This window comes from Polyodon spathula, chromosome 13 (assembly GCF_017654505.1).
Source record: "Polyodon spathula isolate WHYD16114869_AA chromosome 13, ASM1765450v1, whole genome shotgun sequence".
Lineage (NCBI taxonomy): Eukaryota > Metazoa > Chordata > Actinopteri > Acipenseriformes > Polyodontidae > Polyodon > Polyodon spathula.
The window spans coordinates 28,149,597-28,175,703 of record NC_054546.1 but is presented as its reverse complement, the minus strand read 5'-3'; the positions used below and the strand labels follow the sequence as shown (position 1 = coordinate 28,175,703).

Sequence of the window (26,107 nt, the reverse complement as noted above, 5' to 3'; positions counted from 1 at the left end):
ACAAACCTTAGGTTTAGGGTTACGTTATTCAGTCATCCATCATCCGCTTAATCCTTTTATAAAGACAATTTAGAGTGACCAATCAACCTGAACAGCATGTCTTTGGACTGTGGGAGGAAACCAGAGTACCCGGAGAAAACCCACGCAGACACGGGAAGAACATGCAAACTCCACACAGACAGACCCCTTGGTCGGAATCAAATCCAGGACCCTGGCACTGTGAGGCAGAAGCGCTAACCACCACGCCATCGTGCCGCCCCGGTTAGGTTTCTATTATGAAGTAAACTTTGCTGTAGTTACAGTTATCACGTTTCATGTGATCGCTGAAGCACATAATGAAGACGTAAATTACGAGATGCGTACGCAGCACTACCCCGTGTGAGCTTCGCTCTGCAGCAATACCCCTCTCGAATTTGTGAAGAAAATTTCATCACGTGTTTGCTTTCTTTCCAGGAAGTAAAGTACAGTTCCCAGCAACGGCGACGCCCATATGTATATTTTTTTACACGGAGTAAAAACGAAACTTCAAATACTCGCCATTTACAAGTTTCCATAAACAACGTAGTCTACTAACAACGGGCAGTGGTTAATTGAGGGGTCGTGAGGCCTACCAAAACGTGTTGTCGGATTCAAACGTATTTTTCATAATCATTTTCTTATTCATTTTGGATAAGGAGAAAGACACTGACTCATTTTGTGTCAGCTTTGGAGTTTTACTTTATAGTATAGGCCTATCAGTATATACATGTCGGGTGTTTGATTTTAAATACAGCAACACAACAAAACTAGCCAGTCGTAAGAGCAAAATGATTAATTCAATAAAAATTTAAATTTGAGAGAAATTGATTACCTGTAATATGTGACGCGGGATAATGAGGAAGTGCTATCCAGTGCTTGAATCACTGAAGAGTTGGAATACTGTGACCTTCGTATTTATGCACCCTTGAAAGAATATTGGATTAACAGTGCACCACAACGTTTGAGATTACGGTTTTGATTTGTAACCACTAAGGAAATACCGGTAAGGAGCTATAATAATATCAATAGGCAACATTTAAATTGTAAATTTATGTTAATAAAAATGACCGTCTATTTACTTCCTCGTAATTGAGGTGTGTGAAAATATGAGTTGATATTGTGCCCGAAACTTTACATATAAGTAAAAATCGTTTTAAGGAGTTTTTTTTTTCTTTTTTATTTCTTTGAATTATTTAGGTATAACAATGTAATAGATTGATTGTCAAGATTTTTTTTTTTCCCCTGAGCTATCGTAAGATTTGATTACTGTTCTTTTCTCCAATAATGCAAGTCGTAGCAAGTTCATGCCTATTCATCTAATGGGCTCACAAGTGACATATATTTGGGACAATACGCATATCCCTGCTAAGGTATTGTGGATATGGTTGTAAGGGACATCTTGCAGTTGTGCATGTCTGTGGAGAATCGCTTGTTCTATTGGAATGAAACTTGCTAGTACAAGTTATTCAGTCTCGTAATCCACGGGGCAGCGTGTCAGTGTATCTGACTGACCCGCTGTGCTGAATGTATCACATAGATTTTCACAGCTATCCAGAAAACTGGTTATCTGATTTTGATGAAACTTGCTAAGGACATTCTGTAGTACAAAATATTGAGAACTTCAGTCTGAGGTTATATGGAGCTGCCCTGACCTAATGTGCACAAACACATTATATTCTCTTCATATGTATGTACAGCTATTACAAAAAGTTTTGCATCACCTAGAAATTTAGTATTGTGACATATTATATATATATATATATATATATATATATATATATATATATATATATATATATATATAATTAGATCTTTTATCTAACATCATGTAATTTAAAGAAACTACAAAGTGATATCAAAGTCTACCAGAAACCATAATAGTAGAACAGTATTTCATGTTGGATTTTGAAATGTAACATTTCTCAATTTTGGTCAGTTTTTCGTTAAGTATATGGAAAATTACAAAGCACTATGTAATTGAATATGTTAATGTAACATTATTCAGTGGGTTTCATTTGACTTTATGAAACTAAGTGAGTTAATTCTGTAGGGTGATGCTAAACTTTTGGTCAGAGCTGTATGGGTACAGTATGTGTGGGTTAGTAACAGACTTCTTGTTTTTTTTTTAATTTCATTTTGAATCAGCCCCCAGCAGACATGTTTGAAATGGATCCTTCGACCTTGCTTTGTGGAGACTGAAGTGCCTTAATCAACTACATCCTCCCTCCGTCTGAACCTCCCTCCCTCCCAGCCAGCCTGCCAGCCTCCTATCTTCTCTCACTCTTTCCCTTCCCCCTGCCTCCCAGCGTATCTCCCTTCCTCCCAGCCTCTCTCAATCTCACCCTCCCTCCCTGCCAGCCTCCCAGCATCTCTGCCTCCCTCCCAGCATCCTAGCCATTCTCCCGCCTTCCCTCTCCCTTCCTCCCAGCCTCTCTCCCTTCCTCCCAGCCTCCTATCCTCTCTCCCTCCCCCCCTTCAGCCTCCCAGCCTCCCAGCCTCTGTCACTCCCTCCCAGCCTGCAAGATGTTTGGCTGTTTCTCAGTTCACCTCTGCCTGTGGTTTTGGATTCTGCTTGTAGTTGAGGCAGCTCCTGGGCAGGTGAGTTGTGAATGAACCTGCAGGCTGCTATCGCTTGGCTCAGTGTGTAGATGCACGCTCAGGTGTAGGTCCTGGCACAGAACAGGCTACGGGGAACAAACACAGTGACACTATAAAAACAGACTGTGCCTATAGGGGTTGCTCAGGCTGCAGTTTGTATCACATGGTTAATGACCTCTAAGTGACACCAGCGAATGATATCACTGAGCTGAGGACTGCTAACGGTTTATTAACCAGCTGATGATATAAACATGAGGGCTTCAACAGACAGCGCCCCCTATGGGTAGTGCTTAGGTTTTATTATTGCAACCATGACCTGTTCTGTGCCAGGGTCCGTATTCATCTATATTTCAAACTGTTCTAGATGAGAGTCCAGTTTCAGCAGTCTTTTTCCATTGTGTTTGTGTTGCAGACTTTTCCATATGTTCCAGAAAATGGTTATTGTACTGATTCAAGAACAGAATATCTCTCTGCTGGAGTCTGCTGCCGGAGGTGCGCACCAGGTAATTGTGGTTGTTCTTTAAACATTGTTTTGAGTGTCAGGAAGAGAGGAAAGAAAGGGGAGGGGGAGTAGAGAGGGAGCAGAGCATAGAAAGGGGAGGAGGAGTAGAGAGGGAGCAGAGGAGTAGAGGATAGAAAGAAAGGGGAGGGCGAGTAGAGAGGGAGCAGAGGAGATTGGAGAGAATAGAAAGAAGGGAGGGATAAGAGAGGTGAGAAATGGGAGGGGGAGTAGAGAGGGAGCAGAGGATAGAAAGAAAGGGGAGAGGGAGGAGAGAGGGGAGGAGAGAGAAGGCAAAAAGATGGAAGTCGGGGCGAGAGGAATAGTCATATGTAGTGTTTTCGAGCTTGATAAAAATGCATAATAATAATGCGTTTTACATATATCTAGACAGCCGTTTGTCCAACAGTGGTGAAAGTTGCTAAAGACTTTCTGAAGCGCAATCTATTGAGACTATCAAATTCTGGGATGTGTGGAGGCTGTCTGTCTCTTTGTACTGTATGTCAATTTTTCATTCTGTACATTATCAAAAGAAGCGCTTGTCCAAATGTGATGAAATGTGCCATCGGCCTTCTTCAACTCATGTTAATGAGAGTATCACAGGAATGACTCCCATTGCATAGCACTATGATCCATTCCTGGCTTTACTGTTAGTGTAATAAGAGACACCTGAGCGTGCTGCCTACACTGGGGTTAATCAGGCTTGTAGTAAAACCTGGAATCGATGAAACCACTGTGCAATATTTTATCCATCCCTGGACTGTGGAGCCTGTCTGTGTTGCACATTAGAGTGTTGCTTATACAGTGGCTCTCAAAAGTATTCACCCCCTTGGACTTTTCCACATTTTATTGTGTTACAGCATGGAATCAAAATGGATTTAATTAGGAGTTTTTGCCGCTGATCAACACAAAAAAAGTTCATAATGTCAAAGTAAAAAATAAAATCTACAAATTGTTCTAAATTAATTACAAATACAAAACAGAAAATAATTGATTGCATAAGTATTCACCCCTTTGAGTCAATATTTGGTAGAAGCACCTTTGGCAGCAATTAAGAGAGAGAGAGAGAGAGAGAGAGAGAGAGAGAGAGAGACTTTGACTTTTAAGGGTCCTTTATTGAAACCATTTTGAAAAAACAAATAAAATAATCCTTTTTTTTTTTTTTAAAGATAAACAAGGTTATATATATATAAACAGATATATATATATATATATATATATATATATATATATATATATATATATATATATATATATATATATATATATATTCCCCCAATTAGATAAATCTGTATATACATGCACATCCAGATTATTTCACACAAAAAACTGTAGCTCTCCCTCCTCCCCCAGCACACACAATCCCTCATTCACACACCAACGCTGCTGAAAACTCTGTAAGTCATGGACTAAAGAAAAATAAACAAAATCAATTTGAATCCTTGTTTTCAACAACAATTTCAACATTAACTCAGCGTTATAAATTCCCGACCCCTGCAGCTTGTTTTTCCTGGTTTTCCAGATCGCTAATTTTCCTTGCCCAAATATAAAATTAATTAAAGCACTTTTAAATCGTGTCTTGTGACTGTAAGGAAAATTAAAAATGAATAATTCTTTAGTAAAAATCATATTTAAAGAAATGAGCAATTCAGCAATAGCATTAAACAAGGGGTCCAGCCTTCTGCAGTCAGTAAAAAGATGAAACAGTGTTTCTTCCTCTCCACAAAAAACACAGTCTTTACTAACCGCAGGGTCAATACGGTGGACGTGGCTCCCAGTGGCTATGATGCCATGAAGAATGCGCCACTGTAGATCTCCTGAACGCTTAGGTAAAGGCGGTTTATATAAAGATCTCCAGGCCGGAGCAGTACTACCTACACAATCCACATGAGCTCTCCACCTGGTATCAGGCAGTGTCTTTAGCGCATTTACATGGCACACCTTAACACAGAGTCTGTACAGCTCCTTTTTTCCAGAAGAGTGTGCAGGAAGCTGTTGCAGCCTCTCAATACTGTACAGACCTTCCCCAAGGTTTTCAGGAACAGCAGGGGACACTAAAAAGGAAGGGCAAGCCAACTCTTGCTCATCATTGCCTCCCAGAGCCTGGTTCAACATCTCTGTAACCCTAGGGGAAAAAAAGAGTCTCTGAGCTTTTTCAAAAGATTCTCTAGTACTCTGAGTGAGTGAATTCCCAGCTGTTTGGCCAGGCTTTCCACCTCTGTCCACCTCCCAATGCTCACCTGCAGTAAATCTTTTAGTTTTGTAATGCCCCCCTTTGCAAAACTAGAGCACAACGCCCCAGATTGGAAACCATCTGCAGGGAACAATGAGTTAAAAAATAAAGGCTCTTCTAGCAATGCTCCTACGGTCAAATAATCCTCCAGTCTCTCCACCTTCACCATTCGCCAGGCATTGAGCATGTTCTTATAGAAGGCTGGGAGTTCATTGGTGTCTAGCTGAGATAGATTTATTAAAAACAATTGCCAATCCCAGCCCAGTTCCCTCACTCTGTGCAGGAAAGAGAAGGCAATGTTTCTCCAGCTTAGCTCAGGTAAAAACAGTAAACGCTGCACTGCTTGCAACCGGAAAGTAGCCACACGACTGCGTACATCCACTAACCCCTGACCCCTTCACTAGGAGGCAGGTACAAAACAGCTGGCTTTCGCCAATGATGGCCACTCCAAAAAAACTTGAATAGTACTCTTTTTATGTCATTTATCAGCCCTGGGGGAGGATCCAGGCACACCAGCCTGTGCCACAGCATGGAGGCCACCAGATTGTTGATCACAAGACCTCTTCCCTTGTATGACAACTGAGGTATCAGCCACCGCCAACACTGCAGCCTTCCCTTAACCTTTTCTGCTAAATCCTCCCAGTTCTTGAATTCATACTGTCGTTCTCCCAAATAGACTCCCAGAACTTTGATCCCAATCCCCCCCCAGCGCAATGGCTGAGGTAGCGTCGGGGGGCCGGCTCCACGCCACTCCCCTGACAGGAATGTGTTGCACTTGCCCCAGTTCACCTTGGCCGATGAGGCTTTCTGAAAAATGTCCAAACTGTCTGTCAGTGCTGACACATCAGCATGACTGGTAATAAAGACATTAACGTCATCAGCGTAGGCAGACAGTTTGACTGGAGGAGCATTAGGTGTAACAGGTATTCTCAGACCAGCCAGCTTTCTCCTAAGATGACAAAGCAGAGGTTCAATAGAGAGGGTATATAACATGCCTGATAGGGAACATCCCTGGCGAATCCCTCTGTACACCGAAAATGGACAGCTCAAGCTATTATTAATTTTCAAAACACCAAAAACATTTTTATACAACAGGGAAATAAAAGAAATGAAATTAGGACCAAAACCAAAAGATTGTAATGTTTTAACAAGATATTTGTGATCCACCCTATCAAATGCTTTTTCTTGATCTAGAGAAATAATCCCCAAATCAAGATTAAAAAGATTACTAGCAGTTAAAAAGTCTCGGATTAGAAAGATATTATCAAATATTGTCCTTCCAGGAATGCAATATGACTGGTCTTTATGAACCACGGTGTGAATACATTCCCTCAGTCTGTTGGCCAAGGCTTTTGAAAATATTTTATAATCCGAACATAAAAGTGAGACGGGGCGCCAATTCTTTAGTTCTTTTAGATCTCCTTTTTTTGGCAACAGTGTAATCACAGCCCGACGACAGCTCAGAGGCAGCTCTCCTTCTCTAATGCACTCTTGTAAAACCCGGAAAAGGTCTTCCCCAATCACTGGCCAGAGCTTTTTATAAAACTCTGCCTGAAGGCCATCAATCCCAGGGGCTTTTCCTGGTGACATCTGAGTGACTGCCTCCGTCAGCTCTTGCATTGTCAAACAGGCTTCTAGGGGGCGCTGTTCTTCTTGAGACAATTTGGGCAGGTCCTGGTGCAGTAAAGCGATTTGCTCCTCATCACAGGGCTCGGCACTAAACAGCTGGGTGTAGAAAAGCACAGCTGCTCTATTAATATCTTCTTTACTGTGCACCTCCTTCCCGCAGGGCAGACGCACACAAAACAGCTGCTTACTCTCCACCACCTTCTTCTCCAAGTTGAAAAAGAATTTGGTGGGTGCATCCATGTCCTTTAGCTGTGTGAAACGAGAGCGGATGAGGGACCCCTTCACTCTTTCCTCCAGTAGGCTGCTCAGAGTTTCTCTTTTCTCTCTCAGAGACTGGAAGATGTTTTCATCACTATCGAGAGTAATTTTTGTTTCTATTCTCAATATCTCTCTCTCAAGCTCTTCAACTGTCTGGTTCAAAACCCTGGTTGTATTTAAAGTATATTGCTGACAGAAAATTTTAATTTGTATTTTTCCAATGTCCCACCACTGTTGTATACTACTATATTTCATGCTCTGCTGCCTCCAGGAGACCCAAAATGCTTTAAAAAGATCTAAAAACTGTTTGTCTTCCAATAATTTAGTATTAAAATGCCAGTATGACTTTGAGGGAGCAGCAGAAGGCAGGCAAATAGTAAGTAACACACAGTGGTGATCAGACAGCATAGTGGGAATGATATTGCTCTTAAAAATCTGATTAAGATTTTGTTTAGTGCAGTACAATCTATCTAATCGCGCTTTTGATATCTGATTATTATTATTGATTTTAACCCAAGTGTACTGCTTTACTCTGAGATATAAATTCCTCCAGACATCAACCAGGCTTTGAACTTTTAAAACAGCAGACAATTCTTTTGAAGACTGGGGATGTGGCTCTTCATGATTCCTATCCATGATAAAATGTTCTGTTCAATTAAAATCACCCCCCACTAAAATCATATGTGCAGGATTACAATTAGATAAAACCTGATTTACTTTTTTAAAAAATAAAACTTTTTCCCTGCCCTCATTTGGTGCATATAAATTGATAAAAACAATCTCAGTGCCTTTAAAAACCGTTTCTATTTTTAAAAGGCGCCCTTGGATTTCCTCACTAACTGATAAAATATCTATTTGCAGCCCTGGGGAGAACAGCACAGCTACTCCAGCACTGACATTAGAACCGTGACTAAAGACGCCCCGCCCCTTCCATTCGCTCAGCCACTCACTCTCATTCATACTGTCTGTATGCGTTTCCTGTAAAAACATCACATTCACTCTCTTCTGTGTGATAAAATGAAATAAACGTGCTCTTTTATCAACACTCCTCCGAGCAGCACCGAGGAGTCAGAGAGCTCTCCTCCATCATCCATCTCCGATATCACCGACTCCTCTTCGGATTCTTCAGCGTCATCCACAGCTACTGTATCCGGCAACAGGTCCTCTGATCTGGAGGCTGTCTCAGCGCTGGACTGAACTGCAGCGCTGCTGTTCCCCTTCTCCCTTGAACGCGGGGTTATCGCAGGTTTACACTGAGATCCAGCTTTACCTTGATCTCCTGTCCCAGAGCTCTGAGCTGTGGCAGCACCGCTGCCCTGAGAGAGCGTCTCAGAGTCCCAGACAGACTGCCCTTCTTCAGCTACCTTTCCTGGGGTGGCCACACGTCTTTTCCTCTTTTTTTCAACAAGTTGAAAACCTGCGTCATCTGGGGTATTCACTGTTTCAACTCTTGTTTCTTTATTGTTTTCTTTGACCTCCGCACCGATCCCCCGCTTCAGTCGAGGCGCCGGCTCGGGTCTCACTGTCTGCGCTGGCTGCTGCATTTGCTGCTCAGCCCCCGGTGCTGTCTCAGAGACTCCGTCCTCCCCACTTGCTGGTTCTTTTGCCTTATTGTACTCAGTATTATTATTATTTTGAGGGCAAGCCCTTCTAAGGTGTCCTTGTCCTCCACAATGAAAACATTTCATTGATTCTGTGCTGGCAAATATAACATAATTACTACCGTCAATATTGAAAGTCCACGCAACTTCAATAGACGAGTTGGGGTCATTCAATAATACAAAAACTTGTCTCCTAAAAGACATGACATGCTTAACATCTGGGTTTTTACAACCGAGTGAAATAGGTTTAATTGGGGACATTATTTTACCATATCTTAGTAGCTCATTAATAATCAACTCATCTTTAATGAAAGGCGGGACGTTTGAAAGGATAACTTTAGTGACAGGGGAAGCTAAAGGTAAAACGCTGACAAAACTTTCTTTGATATACAAACCTTCAACAATCCTGTTCACTAACAGTTCACTACTAAGAAAAACAACGATGGCTTTATTCATTCTTGCAGCAGAGTTTATATTTCCATACCCTATTTTCTCCCTGACAGCTAACAAACACTCCTCCACTGTTACTGAACTGTCTGGAATACATTTAAAGCCATGCCTACGGGTCAGCGACCCAAAACTTCCCGATTTGGAACCCATGACGGCTCCAAATCAGGAAGGAAAAAAAAGAAAGAAAGAAAGAAAGAAAAAAAAAAGAAAGAAAGAAAAAAGAAAGAAAGAAAGAAAGAAAGAAAGAAAGAAAGAAAGAAAGAAAGCTAAACGTGTACAAAATAAATATAACTTCAGACTCATGCACAGTACACACCACTCGCTCTACACAAGCCCCTCCCAAGATCCCACAGTCCTCAGCGAGAGAGAGAGAGAGAGAGAGAGAGAGAGAGAGCATAAGAATATAAGAAAGAACATAAGAAAGTTTACAAACGAGAGGAGGCCATTTGGTCCATCTTGCTCGTTTGGTTGTTAGTAGCTTATTGATCCCAGAATCTCATCAAGCAGCTTCTTGAAGGATCCCAGGGTGTCAGCTTCAACAACATTACTGGAGAGTTGATTCCAGACCCTCACAATTCTCTGTGTAAAAAAGTGCCTCCTATTTTCTGAGAGAGAGAGAGAGAGAGAGAGAGAGAGAGAGAGAGAGAGAGAGAGGGGGGGGGGGGGGGGGGGGGGGGTGCTCCTTCTTCTGTGGACCTTCTTTAGATTATGTTATTGAGAGTATTGGTACCTCTGTGTGTGTGTATCTCTCTCTAACAGCCTTGTTGTCTGTGTTCAGGTCAGTTTGCACTTCACAAATGCACAGCCGTGTCCGATACTCATTGCAGCAGCTGTCCAGAAAACACCTTCACTGAACTCTATAACTACGCACCTAACTGCAGGCTGTGCAGACCTTGTGGTAAGGAGCATGGATTTTGAATCCAATTTCTGCCTGATTCTGCCTGTTTGAATTTCTGAAGGATATTAAGCTTTCGAAACTCTGCATTTTATCCACTAATGCAGTGGTTTTCAACCCTGGTCCTGGAGACCCCTGTGTCGTCTGGTTTTCATTCCAGTTGAGATCTCAGTTACTTAACTAGCCCCTTAATAGAACGATACTTTTTTTAATTAGACCTTTTTTAATTGTTTTGAGCACTTAAATAGTTGCAGATTTCAAGTTACTTATAAAATGTTATAGCTAACTTCAAATCTGGGGTGTGAGTTGAAACGCCTGCGCCGTCCAAACTGTCCTAGAGTACGTGGAGTTGATGTGGATCGGATCACGACCTACATGCTGTGATGTGGGTCGCATCGTGACGTCAGTGCATCGTCAACTCCTTGTTTCTCTTGCAGAGGCTGGTCTGGTTGTGTCGTCCCCTTGTACCAAGACCAGGAGGAGTGTCTGTGGTTGTCCTGAAAACAGCATCTGTATCAGAGTGCAGCCCTGGGAATGTGAGTTCTGTGAAGATCACAAACCATGCCAGCCTGGTACCTACACATCACAAATAGGTAAAAAAAATAAAAAATAAGTTAAAAAAAAAAAAAACTACTTTACCCAGGCAAGCCTGCTGTAGGAAACTGCAGCCCAGTGTCCTCCATCTTGGCTCCAGATTCACTATTGTTTCCAAGCACAGCAGACTCCCTGTGAGAGCCAAAATGACTGCTGTTTTCTACCCACCACCAATCTGCTGTAGACGAGCTAAAACCATGAAAATTTAATGCGCCAAATAAAACTTTTCATGTCTTTCTGAATAAAATGCAGCTTCAATGGCAGTGCAGACACACAGACAGTGGCAGCACAGTGCAGTGGTTCTGTATAATACTGGGGGTAACACAAGCATAGGGCAGCAACAATGGGATGAGGCTGCCATTAGTAAAAGGCGACCACAATATAAGGGTTCACCCCAGAAATTCTGTACAGCCAGGCGGCAGAACATTGTAGCCTGAGCATTTAACGGATCGATAAACTTGCCTTACTTTAAATGTATAATAAGAATTTAACATATAATTTGAATAATGTGTTGTCTTTTGTTGACTGTGTCTGGTTGCACTTTTTTATGTTCTGCATTTTCTTTTTCATTACTGTTTACTAATATACCATCGGTCTGATGGTGTTGTTTAAAATGTGATGTGTTGTATTCCCTGACTACTTTATTGCTGCCACATAGCTTGGATACAACGTGACATTTTGGAAGAACTTAGGCTATGTTCTTGATGGAAAATAAAATAAAGCCACAGTTGACTTTAAATATCCCAGCACAAAGGTTGAATGTTGCTGCGATGCCTTCATGTATTCACTTAACTGTGATGATGAACAATAACCCGCCTGCTCTTAGCTCTCTGTTTTGCTGGCAGCAGGTTGGATACAAACACCCTTTACACAGGGATTGAAAAGCTGGGGCGAGGCTGCTAGAGTACTTACTAATACACTGTAATGTCAGCTTTTGAACACAGATAGAAATCTATGCAGGAACATCGCTGTTTGAAGAACATCGCTTTTTGCAGAGCGCAGTGTTTTTTTGCAAGACAAATCTCACTGAATCGGCACACCCCAGTCTCATTGGACTTGTAGTAAAACCATGAATGGATGGAACTGCTATGCAATGGGAGTCTCATTTCCATACCTGTGATGATGTGTGTTGCAGGTGACATGGAGCGGCACCCCCAGTGTTCCCCCTGCCCCACTGGCTTCTTCAATGACCGACCCTCTGTCACAGCGCTCTGCTTCCGGCACAGCAAGTGAGTGGGACTGGCACTGCCACCAACCAGACATTTAAAATAAGCATTTAAGGGTTTCTTTCGATTGCATTGCCTCTTTAGTTCTCCGAAATAATTATTGATTCTTCTTCTTCTAACACATTATTTAATACATTTTAGCTGTACAGAATTGGGGAAAGTGCAGACAAAACCAGGGACGTCCGAATCAGATGCTGTGTGCAAGGACTCCATGGTTGGCAAGGATACAGGTAAATATGACAACGAGTTGTGCGGTTAGTGTTATTTAATTTAATTTAAAGACACACGCACACACATACATTTTCATTGCAGTTTAAATTGATGGTTGACCACTGTAGACATGCAGCATTAAAAATGTGCTGCATTGAGGTGCTTCCTTGGTTCTATATATCAGTTTTGTGTCTCTTTTTATCTAACAGATTTAATGATTTGTGACGTTTTTCTAAGTGTCCGGTGGCTCCATCCAGTCAAGTTGAGAGTGTGTTTCATTCTCGCGCCCTCTTTGCTGTGTCAGGGTCTGTCAAACAAAGAATGTAACAGAATGCCAGCTTGCTTAGAGGCAGCCACTGAACACTTAGAAACAGATAAGTCATTAACTCTAAAAAATACAGACAGTGTTACATATCAATATATATTGAACATATTGAATCTGTTTCTATAGAACCTTTTGTGTTTTAAACATTTCGAATGCTTTGTCAACTGGGAATGTGAGATCTACAATCTCAGTGACATTATAAGTGTAATTGAGATCTGCACTCTCAGCGACATTATAAGTGTAGCTGCTGCTCATGGGTTCCAATGAGGACTTAAAATCATTTTTCAAACAGGTTTGTTTTGTGGCTTAAAGCTATATCTGTAATGGAACACATCTTGTTTATTCTCAGGCTGGCTGGGGTTCATGATTCTCCTGGTAGTCCCTGCCATGCTGGTCATTGTTGGAGCCATCATTGGTGGTGGTTTGAGAATGAAACATCAGCACAGTGATAAAGGTAGAGGAGAAATGTGTTTGCAACATGTGCTTCTGGTTTAAAGTGATTGGAACAAAAATCCAGAAATAATACCTGTACTTAAGTTCTCAAATGTGCAGTTTAGAAAGAAACACACAGTATAGCAAACATCTGTTTGTATTTCAATGTGGTACTACTGTTAAGTACATCTCTGTTTGCAAACTACGCTTTCAGTTTGTGTTGTACTTCCTTGGTCATTTCAGCTGGAGGGTGAAATTGTCCCCACCCCTTCAGTGGCTTCTTTCCAGTCAGAAACCAATCAGCTGCTGCTTCCCCTATTGACTAACACGACCCAGAAGACACTACTCGGGTGAAATGAACAGCAACTGAACTTTCTTTAAGCTGTTGTAGGACCTTCATACCTGTGTGCTTTGACATGTTTCTTTCAGAACTGCACTTTGGCGTAGCGTCCCGGGCCAGGCAGGTCTGCCCCTTGAGTTAGTACCCAGACACAGAAACTGCACTTCAGCTCTTTAGGCTCTATTATCTACAGCCAAAACAAAACACAGGAACAAAAACAAAAGCTTTGAAATAAAACACTTATGCTTTGTTATCCTGTTGTGATGCCACAGAGAGCACAACCTACATCTCGTGCTCTCTCCACTGCACCCTCCCCAAACAAATATGAAATTATTCCTTTGTAGCCTGTGGCCAAGGGTTAATGGGCAATCAATCAACCAACCAACCAACTGATGGCCACCTGGTCTCTTTTCCTATTAAATTATTTACACGTGCCACACTATTGCAATTAACTCATTTACACACTCTGCCAAATTGAATTAACATGGGTTTGCAGTAGGTAACTGTCTTGGCTCCAGGCTGTTCCTCCATTGCAGAGCGAAGATATTTGTAAGTGTGCAAGTCCTGTGCTCTGCTGCATGCACATTCCAAATGTGTGTTATATTATTTTGTTAAAAAATAAATAAATAAAATAAAATAGGCTTAACAATGCAGTCTCTCTCTTTCCTCTCTTACAGACCACACCCCAAGCTCAGGCAGGGTAAGTCAATTAATAAGTATCCTTACCCCCCTCAGTTTTTCTCCAATATTCAGTCTAGTGATCCCTTCTGTGAATCTCCTTATTCTATTCTATTTTATTGCTAAAACTACTGGGTTTATAGAAACTACAGCCCCCAGCATGCCTCCACACTCACAGTAGCAGTTATTTTTTTATTTTTATACAGGCAGCAGGCCTGATCATTGTTACAAGACTTCATTAGGAGTTTCACAGTTGGTGATACTCTGTTGCGTGCAGTTGGGTTGGAAATATTGCAGATCGGACTAAAACAAATATATTATTGCTTAGACAAGATTAAGGAGGGGTGGTGCTGAGGAGAACCTGTTACGCTGTTTAAACTGGGCATTGATTTAAGTTTTAGATGTAATCACTCCACAATGACTTCAAACCGGAACCCAAGCTCAGGACAGTATTCTGTTTTTAAATGTAGCTATTAGTAAGCAAATCATTTTGTTTTCAGATACAATGTAACTTGTTTCCACAGTGCATTACCTGTCTGAACAAGGAACTGTTATAAGTTATAAGTTTCTGAAAAATGTAATCCAGTTCATTAATGTTCCTCCCCAATGCTGATTAAAGCTCAGTAGAATTTGCTGATTCCTGTGGTTTATAGAATTCACGGATTCCTGTGGTTTTTAGAACCCCCTGATTGATTCCTCTGGTTTATAGAATTCACTGATTTAGGTGGTTTACTGAATTCAGTTATTCTGGTGGTATATGGAATTCACTGATTTCGGTGGTTTTATAGAATTCACTGATTCCTGTGGTTTATAGAATTTGCTGCTTCCAGTGATTTATAGAATTCACTGATTCCTAAGGTTTATAGAATCCTCTGCTTGATTCCTGTGGTTTATAGAATTCAGTGATTCCTGTGGTTTATTGAACTCCCTGATTGATTCTTGTTTTTTCTTTCCATCAGGACTCTGAGCAGTCCAATTTACTGTCTCCAAGTGGAAGCGTAATCTCCTCGACCTCCAGCATCCCACAGTTCCCTGCTCCATCCGCAGGCTCACCCCCCCCCCTCATCGCCGTACCTTATTCGTTGACTGCTCTGCAGGGGGCGGAGCATGAGACACACAGCGGGGCTTCCATTGGTCTAGAGGGCGACAGGGAGGCGAGTCAACAGGAGAGGCTGTGTCAGCTTCCCTTCATTGGAGGTGAATCACTTTGATATAGTGTGTGTGTGTGTATATATAATATATATACATACACATACATACATACATACATACATACATACATACAGTGGCTATAGAAAGTCTACACCACCTTGAACTTTTTTCACATTTTTTTGTGTCAGTGCCTCAAAGTTTCATGCATTTAAATTAGGATTTTTTTCCACTTGTCTATACACCACACTCCACACTGTTAAGGGGAAAATAGTTTTTTTTGAGAAAAAAAAAAATTAAAATACAAAACTGAAAGTTAATACTTGGTGGAAGCACCTTTGGCAGCAATTACAGCTGTGAGTCTGTTAGGATAGGTCTCTACCAACTTTGCACACCTAGATTTGGCAGTATTTGACCATTCTTCATTACAAAACCGTTCAAGCTCTGTCAGGTTCCTTGGGGAGCGTTGATGGACAGCAATCTTCAAGTCAAGGCACACATTTTTGATTGGATTTAGGTTGGGGCTTTGACTGGGCCACTCAAGGACATTTACCTTTTTTTTAGGTAGGTAAAAAAAAGGTAGCCACTCCATTGTAACTTTGGCTGTGTGCTTTGGGTTGTTGTCACGCTGAAAGGTGAACTTCCGTCCCAGTTTCAGCTTTCTTGCAGGAGGCATCTGGTTTTCCTCAAGGACTTCTCTGTACTTTGCTCCATTCATTTTCCCTTCTGTCCTGACAAATGCCCCAGTCCCTGCCAATGAGAAACATCCCCATAACATGATGCTGCCACCACCATGCTTCACAGTAGGGATGGTGTTCTTTGGGTGATGCACTGTGTTGGGTTTGTGCCAAACATAACGTTTTGCATTTAGGCCAAAAAGTTCCATTTTAGTTTCATCAGACCACAAAACTTTTTGTCACATGGCTAAAGAACATCCTGTGTGTTTTTTTTTTGCGTACTTCAAATGGGATTCAAGTTGGGCTTTCTTGAGTAATGGCTTCCTTCTTGCCAACCTACAATACAGACCAGATTTGTGGAGTGCTTGACATATTGTTGTCACATGCACAGGGTCTTGGTGGTGCCATACACTTCTTAATAATCATCTTGACTGTGCTCCAAGGGATATTCAAGGCCTTTGATATTTTTTTATACCCATCTCCTGATCTGTGTCTTTGAACAACATTGTCCCTTGAGTTCTTTTGAAAGTGCCTTGGTGCTCATGTTTGAGTCTTTGCTTTGAAATGCACTACCCAGCAGAGGGAATCTATAGGAACTGCTGAATTTATCATATCATCATGTGAATCACTACAATTTAACATAGATGGAGACCACTTAACTTGGTGTGTGATTTTGAAGACGATTGGTTACACCTGAGCTAATTTAGAATTGCTGTTACAAGGGGGGTGGACACTTATCTAACCAAGTAATTTCAGTTTTGATTTTTAATTAATTTTCTACAAATTTCTTGAATATATTTTTCACTTGGAAGTTGTGGGGTAGGATGTGTAGATAAATGAAAACAAATATGTATTTTAATACATTTTAATTCCAGGCTATAAGACAAGAAAAGGTGAACATTTCTTATATATATATATATATATATATATATATATATATATATATATATATATATATATATATACACAGTACCAGTCAAAAGTTTGATTACACTTACTGGAAACAAGGTTGTTTTCATAATTGACAAGGTTTTACATCATATACATTTCTGTAAATACTTGATAATCAAAACATGTTACCATATACAAAACATAAGGAGTATCAAAGCATTGTTCAAGAAAATTGTCTCTAAATCTTGGATTCTTCAAAATAGCCACCCTTTGCCTTAATAACAGCCTCATAAACACGAGGCATTGGGTTAACAAGTTTCAGCAGGAAGTCGCCCGACATGTCTACCCAGCTCTTCTGCAGCAATTCCTAGATATGTAGGGCACTTGTGGGTAGCTTTGCTTTGACTCTTCTGTCCAGGCCAGGTCATTAGATTGAGTTGTCCCTCACTTTCCTTCTTCGCCAGATAGTTCTTGCACAACTTTGAGGTGTGTTTCAGGGTCATTATCTTGCTGAAAAATGAAGGACTGCCCAACTAGCCGTAATCCTGATGGAGTGGCATGCCTCTGAAGTATGCTACGATAGCCATGCTGGGTGAGCTTGCCATGGACTTGGTAAAGATCACCAACTCTGTCACCAGCAAAGCAACCCCAGACCATGACACTGCCTCCTCCATGCTTGACAATGGGAACCACACATGCAGAACTCATGCGCTAATCCTCTCTGTGTCTTAAAAAAAAAAAAAAAAAAAAAAACAGTTTCTGTGTTTTTTGGCCAAGGCAAGTCTCTTCCTCTTATTCTGCACTCTTAACGGTGGTTTCTTTGCAGCAATTCTTCCAGTTAAGGCAGCTTCAGGCAATCTCCTCTGAACAGTTGATGTTGAAACATCTGTACTTCTAGTAGCATGTAGCTGGGCTTGTATTTCAGGGGCAGCTAACTTGTTCTCTGATTCTGAGGTTACCCTTGGCCTGCCTGACCTTGTTCGGTCCTCATAAGTGCCAGTACTATACTACCTATATTTATAGTAATCATGGACCCTCACCTGTTAACAATAATTGGTGACAAAAGTTTAATTAGGTAACATGCTAGTTAACTCACAGAACATCTAACAAAGACACTTTTATACTTAGGCCAGTGTTCTAACACCGTGTTATACACATTTCAGACTTTTAACTGACTTGGGCTTTAGACTGAAATCTCCTTGCATTGGGTGACCATTTCATTGAAATTGACAAGATTTACATTTTCATTAAAAAATTTAATTTTTGAATGCAATTCACTTATGATTATCAGCTTATATAAGTACACATATCATATAAGAACATAAGAACATAAGAAAGTTTACAAACGAGAGGAGGCCATTCGGCCCATCTTGCTCGTTTGGTTGTTAGTAGCTTATTGATCCCAAAATCTCATCAAGCAGCTTCTTGAAGGATCCCAGGGTGTCAGCTTCAACAACATTACTGGGGAGTTGATTCCAGACCCTCACAATTCTCTGTGTAAAAAAGTGTCTCCTATTTTCTGTTCTGAATGCCCCTTTTTCTAAACTCCATTTGTGACCCCTGGTCCTTGTTTCTTTTTTCAGGCTGAAAAAGTCCCTTGGGTCGACACTGTCAATACCTTTTAGAATTTTGAATGCTTGAATTAGGTCGCCACGTAGTCTTCTTTGTTCAAGACTGAACAGATTCAATTCTTTTTGCCTGTCTGCATATGACATGCCTTTTAAGCCCGGAATAATTCTGGTCGCTCTTCTTTGCACTCTTTCTAGAGCAGCAATATCTTTTTTATAGCGAGGTGACCAGAACTGCACACAATATTCAAGATGAGGTCTTACTAGTGCATTGTACAGTTTTAACATTACTTCCCTTGATTTAAATTCAACACTTTTCACAATGTATCCGAGCATCTTGTTAGCCTTTTTTATAGCTTCCCCACATTGCCTAGATGAAGACATTTCTGAGTCAACAAAAACTCCTAGGTCTTTTTCATAGATTCCTTCTCCAATTTCAATATCTCCCATATGATATTTATAATGTACATTTTTATTTCCTGCGTGCAGTACCTTACACTTTTCTCTATTAAATGTCATTTGCCATGTGTCTGCCCAGTTCTGAATCTTGTCTAGATCATTTTGAATGACCTTTGCTGCTGCAACAGTGTTTGCCACTCCTCCTACTTTTGTGTCGTCTGCAAATTTAACAAGTTTGCTTACTATACCAGAATCTAAATCATTAATGTAGATTAGGAATAGCAGAGGACCTAATACTGATCCCTGTGGTACACCGCTGGTTACCACACTCCATTCTGAGGTTTTTCCTCTAATCAGTACTTTCTGTTTTCTACATGTTAACCACTCCCTAATCCATGTACATGTGTTTCCTTGAATCCCAACTGCGTTCAGTTTGAGAATTAATCTTTTGTGCGGGACTTTGTCAAAAGCTTTCTGGAAATCTAAATAAACCATGTCATATGCTTTGCAATTATCCATTATCGATGTTGCATCCTCAAAAAAATCAAGCAAGTTAGTTAGACACGATCTCCCTTTCCTAAAACCATGTTGACTGTCTCCCAGTACCCTGTTACCATATAGGTAATTTTCCATTTTGGATCTTATTATAGTTTCCATAAGTTTGCATATAATAGAAGTCAGGCTTACTGGTCTGTAGTTACCTGGTTCAGTTTTGTTTCCCTTTTTGTGGATCGGTATTACGTTTGCAATTTTCCAGTCTGTCGGTACCACCCCTGTGTCAAGAGACTGCTGCATGATCTTGGTTAGCGGTTTGTAAATTACTTCTTTCATTTCTTTGAGTACTACTGGGAGGATCTCGTCCGGCCCAGGGGATTTGTTTATTTTAAGAGCTCCTAGTCCCTTTAACACTTCTGCCTCAGTTATGCTAAAGTTATTTAAAACTGGATAGGAACTGGATGACATGTGGGGCATGTTGTCAGTATCTTCCTTTGTAAAAACTTGTGAAAAGTAATCATTTAACATATTTGCTATTTTTTTTTCTTCCTCTACAATTTTGCCATTTGTATCTCTTAAACATTTAATCTCCTCTTTGAATGTTCTCTTGCTGTTGTAATATTGGAAAAACATTTTGGAATTGGTTTTAGCTCCCTTAGCAATGTTCATTTCTATTTCTCTCTTGGCCTTTCTAACTTCCTTTTTTACTTGCGTTTGCAGTTCCGTGTACTCTTTCTGCGTACTTTCTTTTCGGTCCTTTTTTAATGCTCTGTAAAGTGCCTTTTTTCGCTGAATATTTTTTTTAATTGATCTATTAAACCATTTTGGCAATTTAGTTTTACATTTAGATTTGTCTACTTTAGGGATGTAATTGTTTTGCGCCTCTAGTACTACATTTTTGAAGAACAACCATCCTTCTTCTGTGGGTGTTTTCTCTATTTTACTCCAATCTACTTCTGTTAGTCTCTGTTTCATGCCTTCATAGTTTGCTTTTCTAAAATTGTAAACCTTAACTTTAGTCTTTACTTTTGGGGATTTAAAAAACACTTCAAATGAGACCATATTATGGTCTGAGTTTGCCAGTGGTTCTCTGACCTCCACCATTTCTATTTCATCCTTCGCGCTACCCACCGGGTTTTCCCATTTTATTTGGGGGAAGTTGAAATCCCCCATTAGTATGGCTTCTCCTTTGCTACACACATTTCTAATGTCATTGTATAACAGATTATTGTGCTCACCGTCTGAATCTGGCGGTCTATAGCATGCTCCTATTATTATGCCTTTTGAATTTTTGTCTGTTATTCTGACCCATATTGATTCGGTTTTATTTTCTTTGTCCAGGTTTAACACCTGGGCTTCAAGACTGTTTCTTATGTATAGCGCTACCCCTCCTCCTCTTCTGTCCTGCCTGTCTTTCCTATACAGTGTATACCCACAAATATTATATTCGTCCCCATCACTCTCAGATAACCACGTTTCTGTAACACCTATCACATCATAGTTACCTGTTAGTGCAGTAGCTTCAAGTTCTAGAATTTTGTTTCTGATACTTCTAGCATTTAGATAAATACATTAAATGGTTGTCTTACCTGAGTTGTTGTTCTTGTTTTGATGCGGTCTCCCTTCTGTTTTTTTGTTGATTTCTCCCCCCTTCCTTTCTAGTTTAAATGCTTCCGAACCTGCTCGAGGATCTTTTCTCCGAGTAGACTAGTTCCCTTGTTATTTAAATGCAGTCCATCCCGTCTATACAGATAGTCCTCGTTGTAGAATGTGGTCCAATGATCAAGATAGGTGAAGCCTTCCCGTGTGCACCACGTCTTCAGCTATGCGTTTTGATTAATTATTTCCAGCTGTCCATATGGTCCTTTGCAAGGTGCGGGTAGTATACCAGAAAATACCACAGTTTTGGTTTTCTCTTTTAATTTCCTTCCTAGCTCTCTGAATTTGTTTTGCAGGGATTTTGGTCTGTCTCTTCCAATGTTGTTTGTACCGATGTGGACGACTACTACCGGGTCGTCTCCTGTTCGTTCTAGGAGCCTGTCCACGTTTTCAGTGATGTGCTTGACCGAGGCTCCCGGAAGGCAGCACACTGTTGTAGTAAGGGGGTCCAAACTGCGAACTGAACTTGCTGTGTTTCTCAATATGGAGTCCCCAACAATCATGACCTCCCTTCTTTTTGCTGTCTGGTCACCACTGTCAATAGGGTCCTGGATGTTGTTCCTTTCATTCTCTTGTTGTTGGTTCTGCTCATCAAAATTCTGAAGTGACTCAAATCTGTTGGTTGTTTTGATTTCTGGTGGTTGTGTTTGACGAAGTTTCTTTTTTTCCCTGCTTCTGCCTACCTGAACCCAGCTGTTCTGACCTTCTATCTCCCTGGTGGCTTTCAGTCTGTTAGGCGTGATGCAGACTTCCATGAATTGTGGGTGTGCCAGTTCCTCAAGATCCTGTTGCTGTCTCACTTCCTCCAGCTCCATTTCTAGCATACTTACTAGTTTATGCAAATATAATGAGATATTAAGTGTTTATAGACAAGTTTATACAGTTAAAAGCATAGATAATCATGAAAAACCTGGTTTCAAGCAGGTGTACTCAAACTTTTGACTGGTACTGTATGTATGTGTGCATATATATATATATATATATATATATATATATATATATATATATATATATATATATAGTAAAAGATCCTCACACTCTTACGGTTCGTTGCCCCTTTAAAAACAGACCCAGGAAGCAGAAATTGATTTTTTTTATAGTGCTGACGTGCTCTTTTAATAACACAAACAAACACCTAGCTCCTTCTTTGAGCACTGACTAACTCAAGCCATTGTCTACCTTATACAGGACGGCTAAGCCGTTTACCTGTCGCCAAACACAACACACAGTACCTTACTCTTGACTGCTCGGAAACAGAGCACACCTTCTGCTTCCTACCTCTCGACAGCCCTCGTCAAATCACGGGCCCCTCTTAATGGGACCCTGCACCTGCTCTAATTTACCATTACACCAGGTGCAGGGATTACTATGTTGTTTACAACAATTAAACCACACGTGGTGTGCACTCATCGTTTTTTAGCAGGGGGGGGAGGGACCCCTACAGTAGTGTTATTATCTATATGTATATATATATATATATATATAATATATATCTATATAATAATATATTATATATATATAATATATAGTAAACCATTATCACTTAAATAATATTAAACTATATTCATGTAAGATATGGAAACCTGATTTTAATGTTTAACGATTTCAAAATGAATAAGCTACGAGGGATGTGCATTTTGGTTAAGTTTATGAACATTCTAAATCTCGGCTTTGTCATAGTTTAAATTTGGGTTAAGTTAATAAAATGATAACTATGAAATGTCATGTAACATTTTACATTCCCATCCTTATAAGCTACTTCTTGCAAAACGCATTTTCTTTCGTTGAACATTTTGGTAGCCAACACTCCAGAAGGGTTGTTTGTATACATGATGTTAAAGTCTTTTCATTCTGTAGTTTACAAGTAGGTTTGGCATAATCTCTCATTTAATATTAAATATCATAGTAAAGGAACACTTTCATTAAATTAAACAGAAAAGTACAACTGATATGAAATAATAAGATTATTATTATTAGTAGGCGGTGTGCACTTAAAACTTAATCAGAGTGAACAGGAAATGACCCTTAGAACATAGATCATTTCTAACTGTAATGTCCTGGGTATGCCATTGGGAGAGAGAATTGAAAAACAGCAAACAGCTCTCTATCCAAGGACAATTAGGAGAAGAAAAGACTTTGACAGTCTGAAAACTCACTGTTTTAATAATTTACTGCATCATTTTGGCTCCTGCCTTCTTCAAATAGCGTGGTACAAATAGCTGGGTAGACCTCAAAACTACAATTCACAAAAATCTGCTGCTTTGGTCTGAAAGGAGTGGTGCGCCTGGTGAATTATGATCTGTGCCAAAACAGCAATCCTCAGCAGAGAATGACAGAATAGAATACCAAAAAAAGTGTGAAAGGTATAAAGTAACCATTATATTATATTTAAAAAAACATTTATTTATTTATTTATTTATTACCAGATTAACTTTCTGATGGTAAAAAGCACTTTAGAGAATGCACACATAATAGGATACTAAACAGGTTAGATATCAGGAACATTTGGTTTGTATAAAATATCCCTTTTATTGTCTTTTAATATTTCTGTTTTCTCCCTTCTCTTGTCTCGCTTTGTCTCACAGAGATGAAGGTCAGTGGAAATGTCTACATTTACAACGGTCCTGTCGTGAACCAGGCTTCTCCCAGCTCAGACCAGTGCAGTGACTCCAGCCCCCCTCCCAGCTCCTCTCTTCCAGTCTCCCAATTCAGGCTGCCAGTGCAGGAGGAACAGTCTGCAGTACCAGTGCAGGAGCTGCAGGGGGCTCCACTGCAGGAGTCAGGGAAGGAGTTTCACATCACCATAGAGGAGACAAACTCGTACTGAGACTGAAATCTCCGAGATATCCCTGCCCCGGCTCGCTGTATTCATGGGTCTCTGCAGCTGGTTCAGTGCAGCCGCTGTGCTGGGGAACAAACCTGCGGTCACCGAGATTCCTCATCTTACGAGTGCTTGTTGCTGAGGAGTTGCACGCAAAGCTCATATAGGTCTGGGAGCGAATCAGAGTGACGCGTCGCCTGACCACATAAAGTCGCACGCAGTTCATTTAACTCTCCTTTTTTTGACCAGTTTGTTGAAGATGTTTGAAGCATTATTGATCTCTTAAAAAAAAAAAAAAAAAAAAAAAAACCTTTTGAGAAACTCACACACTTGCCCTGCATCCAGACCTGATTTTCAGTTCAGAACTTTCATCGGGCGAGTCTGAAAGATTCGAAATCAGGTTCCCTCCTTTCAATCGGCAGCAGATTTGAGATCAAACCAGTTTCAGTTGGGACTATATGTGTGTCTGTGTTTGTGTATGTATTTCTGTCTGTCAGCCCCATTGAGGATTTGCGTGCTGGCAGAACTCGATCTCTCCACACTGATGGTGGAAGTTTCCTAAACAGCGTTCTGTGTGAAGGACGCTAGAGAGTGGTTTGGTTTAAATCCTGGACTGAAGAAAAAAAAAAAAAGAGAAACATGTAGGCTGAACATGAAGGTTGTGAATATATGATACTGTTGAAGAAATATTGGAGGCATTGGAGAAAAATTGCAGTTCTACAGAAACAAGATCCATACCGGATGGAAATAAAACTCCCATTGCATAGCTGTTTGATCCATTCCTGGTTTTGCTATGAGTTTATTAAGACACACCTGAGATTGTTACCTCTACAGTGGGGCTAATCGAGCTCGGAATAAAACCTGGAATGGGTGAAAATGCTCTGCAGTAGTTTTATTTCCATCCCAGGACTTCTGTGTAGTGTCTCCGGTTGCAGACTGCAGAAGGCACCGGCGGTTTATAATCCTGCATTATTGTACTGCATGCAAGGTCGTAAAACTATGTTCAATAGAGTACATGTTTGAACACCAGACACAAGGCTTGACTTGGTATTTATAGTCATCTACTTTCATATTTATTTCAAATTTCAAATTGGTTTTCACACAAGCAATTCGATTACAGTGGTGTACACAGTGCATCAAGATGTCAGAAAAAGCTTTTGAGGAAAAAACGACAAGGAAACACAAGATCTCCAGTTCAGCGCTAAGTAACATAGAACTATGTTTAGAATGTGTATTTCCCTTTAATGTATAAACCTTCAAAGCCTTAATTGTCTGTGTGTATACACATGTGTATAAGTACCGTAAAACTTTAAATAAATGCCCCGGTGTTTATTTACAGTATTTGCCCTTAGCCCTGGCACCTATTGGAGACCAGCAACTATTTGAGACTCTGCCTTTATTATGTAAGATCACTAACATCTACAAGTACTTCAGATGGAGTCATGAAAAAGCTGCCTGTACACAACCTTATAGAAACGACATAAGTAAATTACAACATTCCAGCATCATCATTAAAGGTATTGTAATAATAATAAAACAGTAAAATTCAAATGCACAAAATACTGTTAATAAATCTTAGAGATCAATCTTTGAAAATAAATGTGTGTATACAAGTATATCATGTACATACAAAACTACAACTGTAACAATGTAAATAAGTTTTTTTTTTTTTTTTTAAATAAATGGGTTTATACTGCATCCACAGCTACGTGTTTATACATCAGACTATCATACTATCATCAAAATTACATGAATAAATAAACATTTGAACAGTGGGCTTCATTTACAATCTTTTACAAAGTTTTAAGTGCTGGCACAAATCTCACAGATCTTGCACTTTTCAAAATATGCAGTGCACTTACTGCAGACTGTCTATGCATTTGGCACAACTATCAACAGTAACCCAGGCTTCTGATACCAAATGTTTCAAGGGCATATACTATTGCAACGAAAGCTTCTAATTCCTCCAAGGGCATTGACCAGGGATCATCTTTTAGTTGTCGGTGGGCTTCTGCTTCAGTGCAGCCTTTTAAGTGGTGAAGCGTATTCATCTCAATCAATAGGCGGAAAGCACTCAATGCGCTCTCATCACAGTTGCATGTGCCGTGTGCCCTGGAATTCCCTCCAAAATATTATGTTCACCCCTTTTACCTGCAGCTTCAACACCAGGATTTATAGTGTTCCAAACTGCCATCATTACCAGCCTCTTGAGTGAGATGGTGCTGGCACTACCACTGGAGAAGCAGCTTCCTCAGGAGCAGTAGCGGTTGGATCAGGTACATGATGCAGGTGAAGTGGCTGGCATCCTTGCAGGGGCTGCCACAGGATTGCTGCTTCTCCCACGGGATCTCCTGTGCCCTCTTTGTGAACTCGGTCCGGGCACTTCACTGGCATCCTCCGCACTGTCACTGTTGCTGGAAGATTCATCTTCACAAACCCAGTCTGCTTCAGAGACAGATTTG

At 40.5% G+C, this 26,107-nt stretch overlaps 1 protein-coding gene across 2 annotated transcripts; it reads left to right on the top strand.

Annotated features, from left to right (window-relative positions):
• Positions 1 to 189: 189 nt before the first annotated feature.
• On the top strand, positions 190 to 25,162 carry LOC121325452 (tumor necrosis factor receptor superfamily member 3-like). Of its 2 annotated transcripts, XM_041267933.1 has the most exons (11): positions 192 to 1,021; positions 2,164 to 2,616; positions 3,029 to 3,119; positions 10,065 to 10,184; positions 10,619 to 10,774; positions 11,911 to 12,004; positions 12,143 to 12,231; positions 12,886 to 12,990; positions 13,986 to 14,008; positions 14,946 to 15,183; positions 23,410 to 25,162. In XM_041267933.1, the coding sequence occupies exons 2-11, from the start codon at positions 2,542 to 2,544 to the stop codon at positions 23,649 to 23,651; spliced, it is 1,233 nt and encodes a 410-aa protein (XP_041123867.1). In that variant the 5' UTR covers positions 192 to 1,021; positions 2,164 to 2,541; the 3' UTR covers positions 23,652 to 25,162. The 2 variants fall into 2 exon arrangements, with proteins under 2 accessions (XP_041123868.1, XP_041123867.1); XM_041267934.1 differs by lacking the exon at positions 10,065 to 10,184 and having other exon boundaries at positions 190 to 1,021.
• Positions 25,163 to 26,107: the final 945 nt, after the last annotated feature.

What these genes read in the sequence shown, in the direction of transcription:
- LOC121325452 (XM_041267933.1), top strand. Translation starts at nt 2,542, where the DNA reads ATGTTTGGCTGTTTCTCAGTTCACCTCTGCCTGTGGTTTTGGATTCTG. An exon ending in TTGAGGCAGCTCCTGGGCAG is followed by an intron (nt 2,617 to 3,028) that starts GTGAGTTGTGAA and finishes TTTGTGTTGCAG; the next exon opens with ACTTTTCCATATGTTCCAGA. An exon ending in TACCTACACATCACAAATAG is followed by an intron (nt 10,775 to 11,910) that starts GTAAAAAAAATA and finishes TGTGTGTTGCAG; the next exon opens with GTGACATGGAGCGGCACCCC.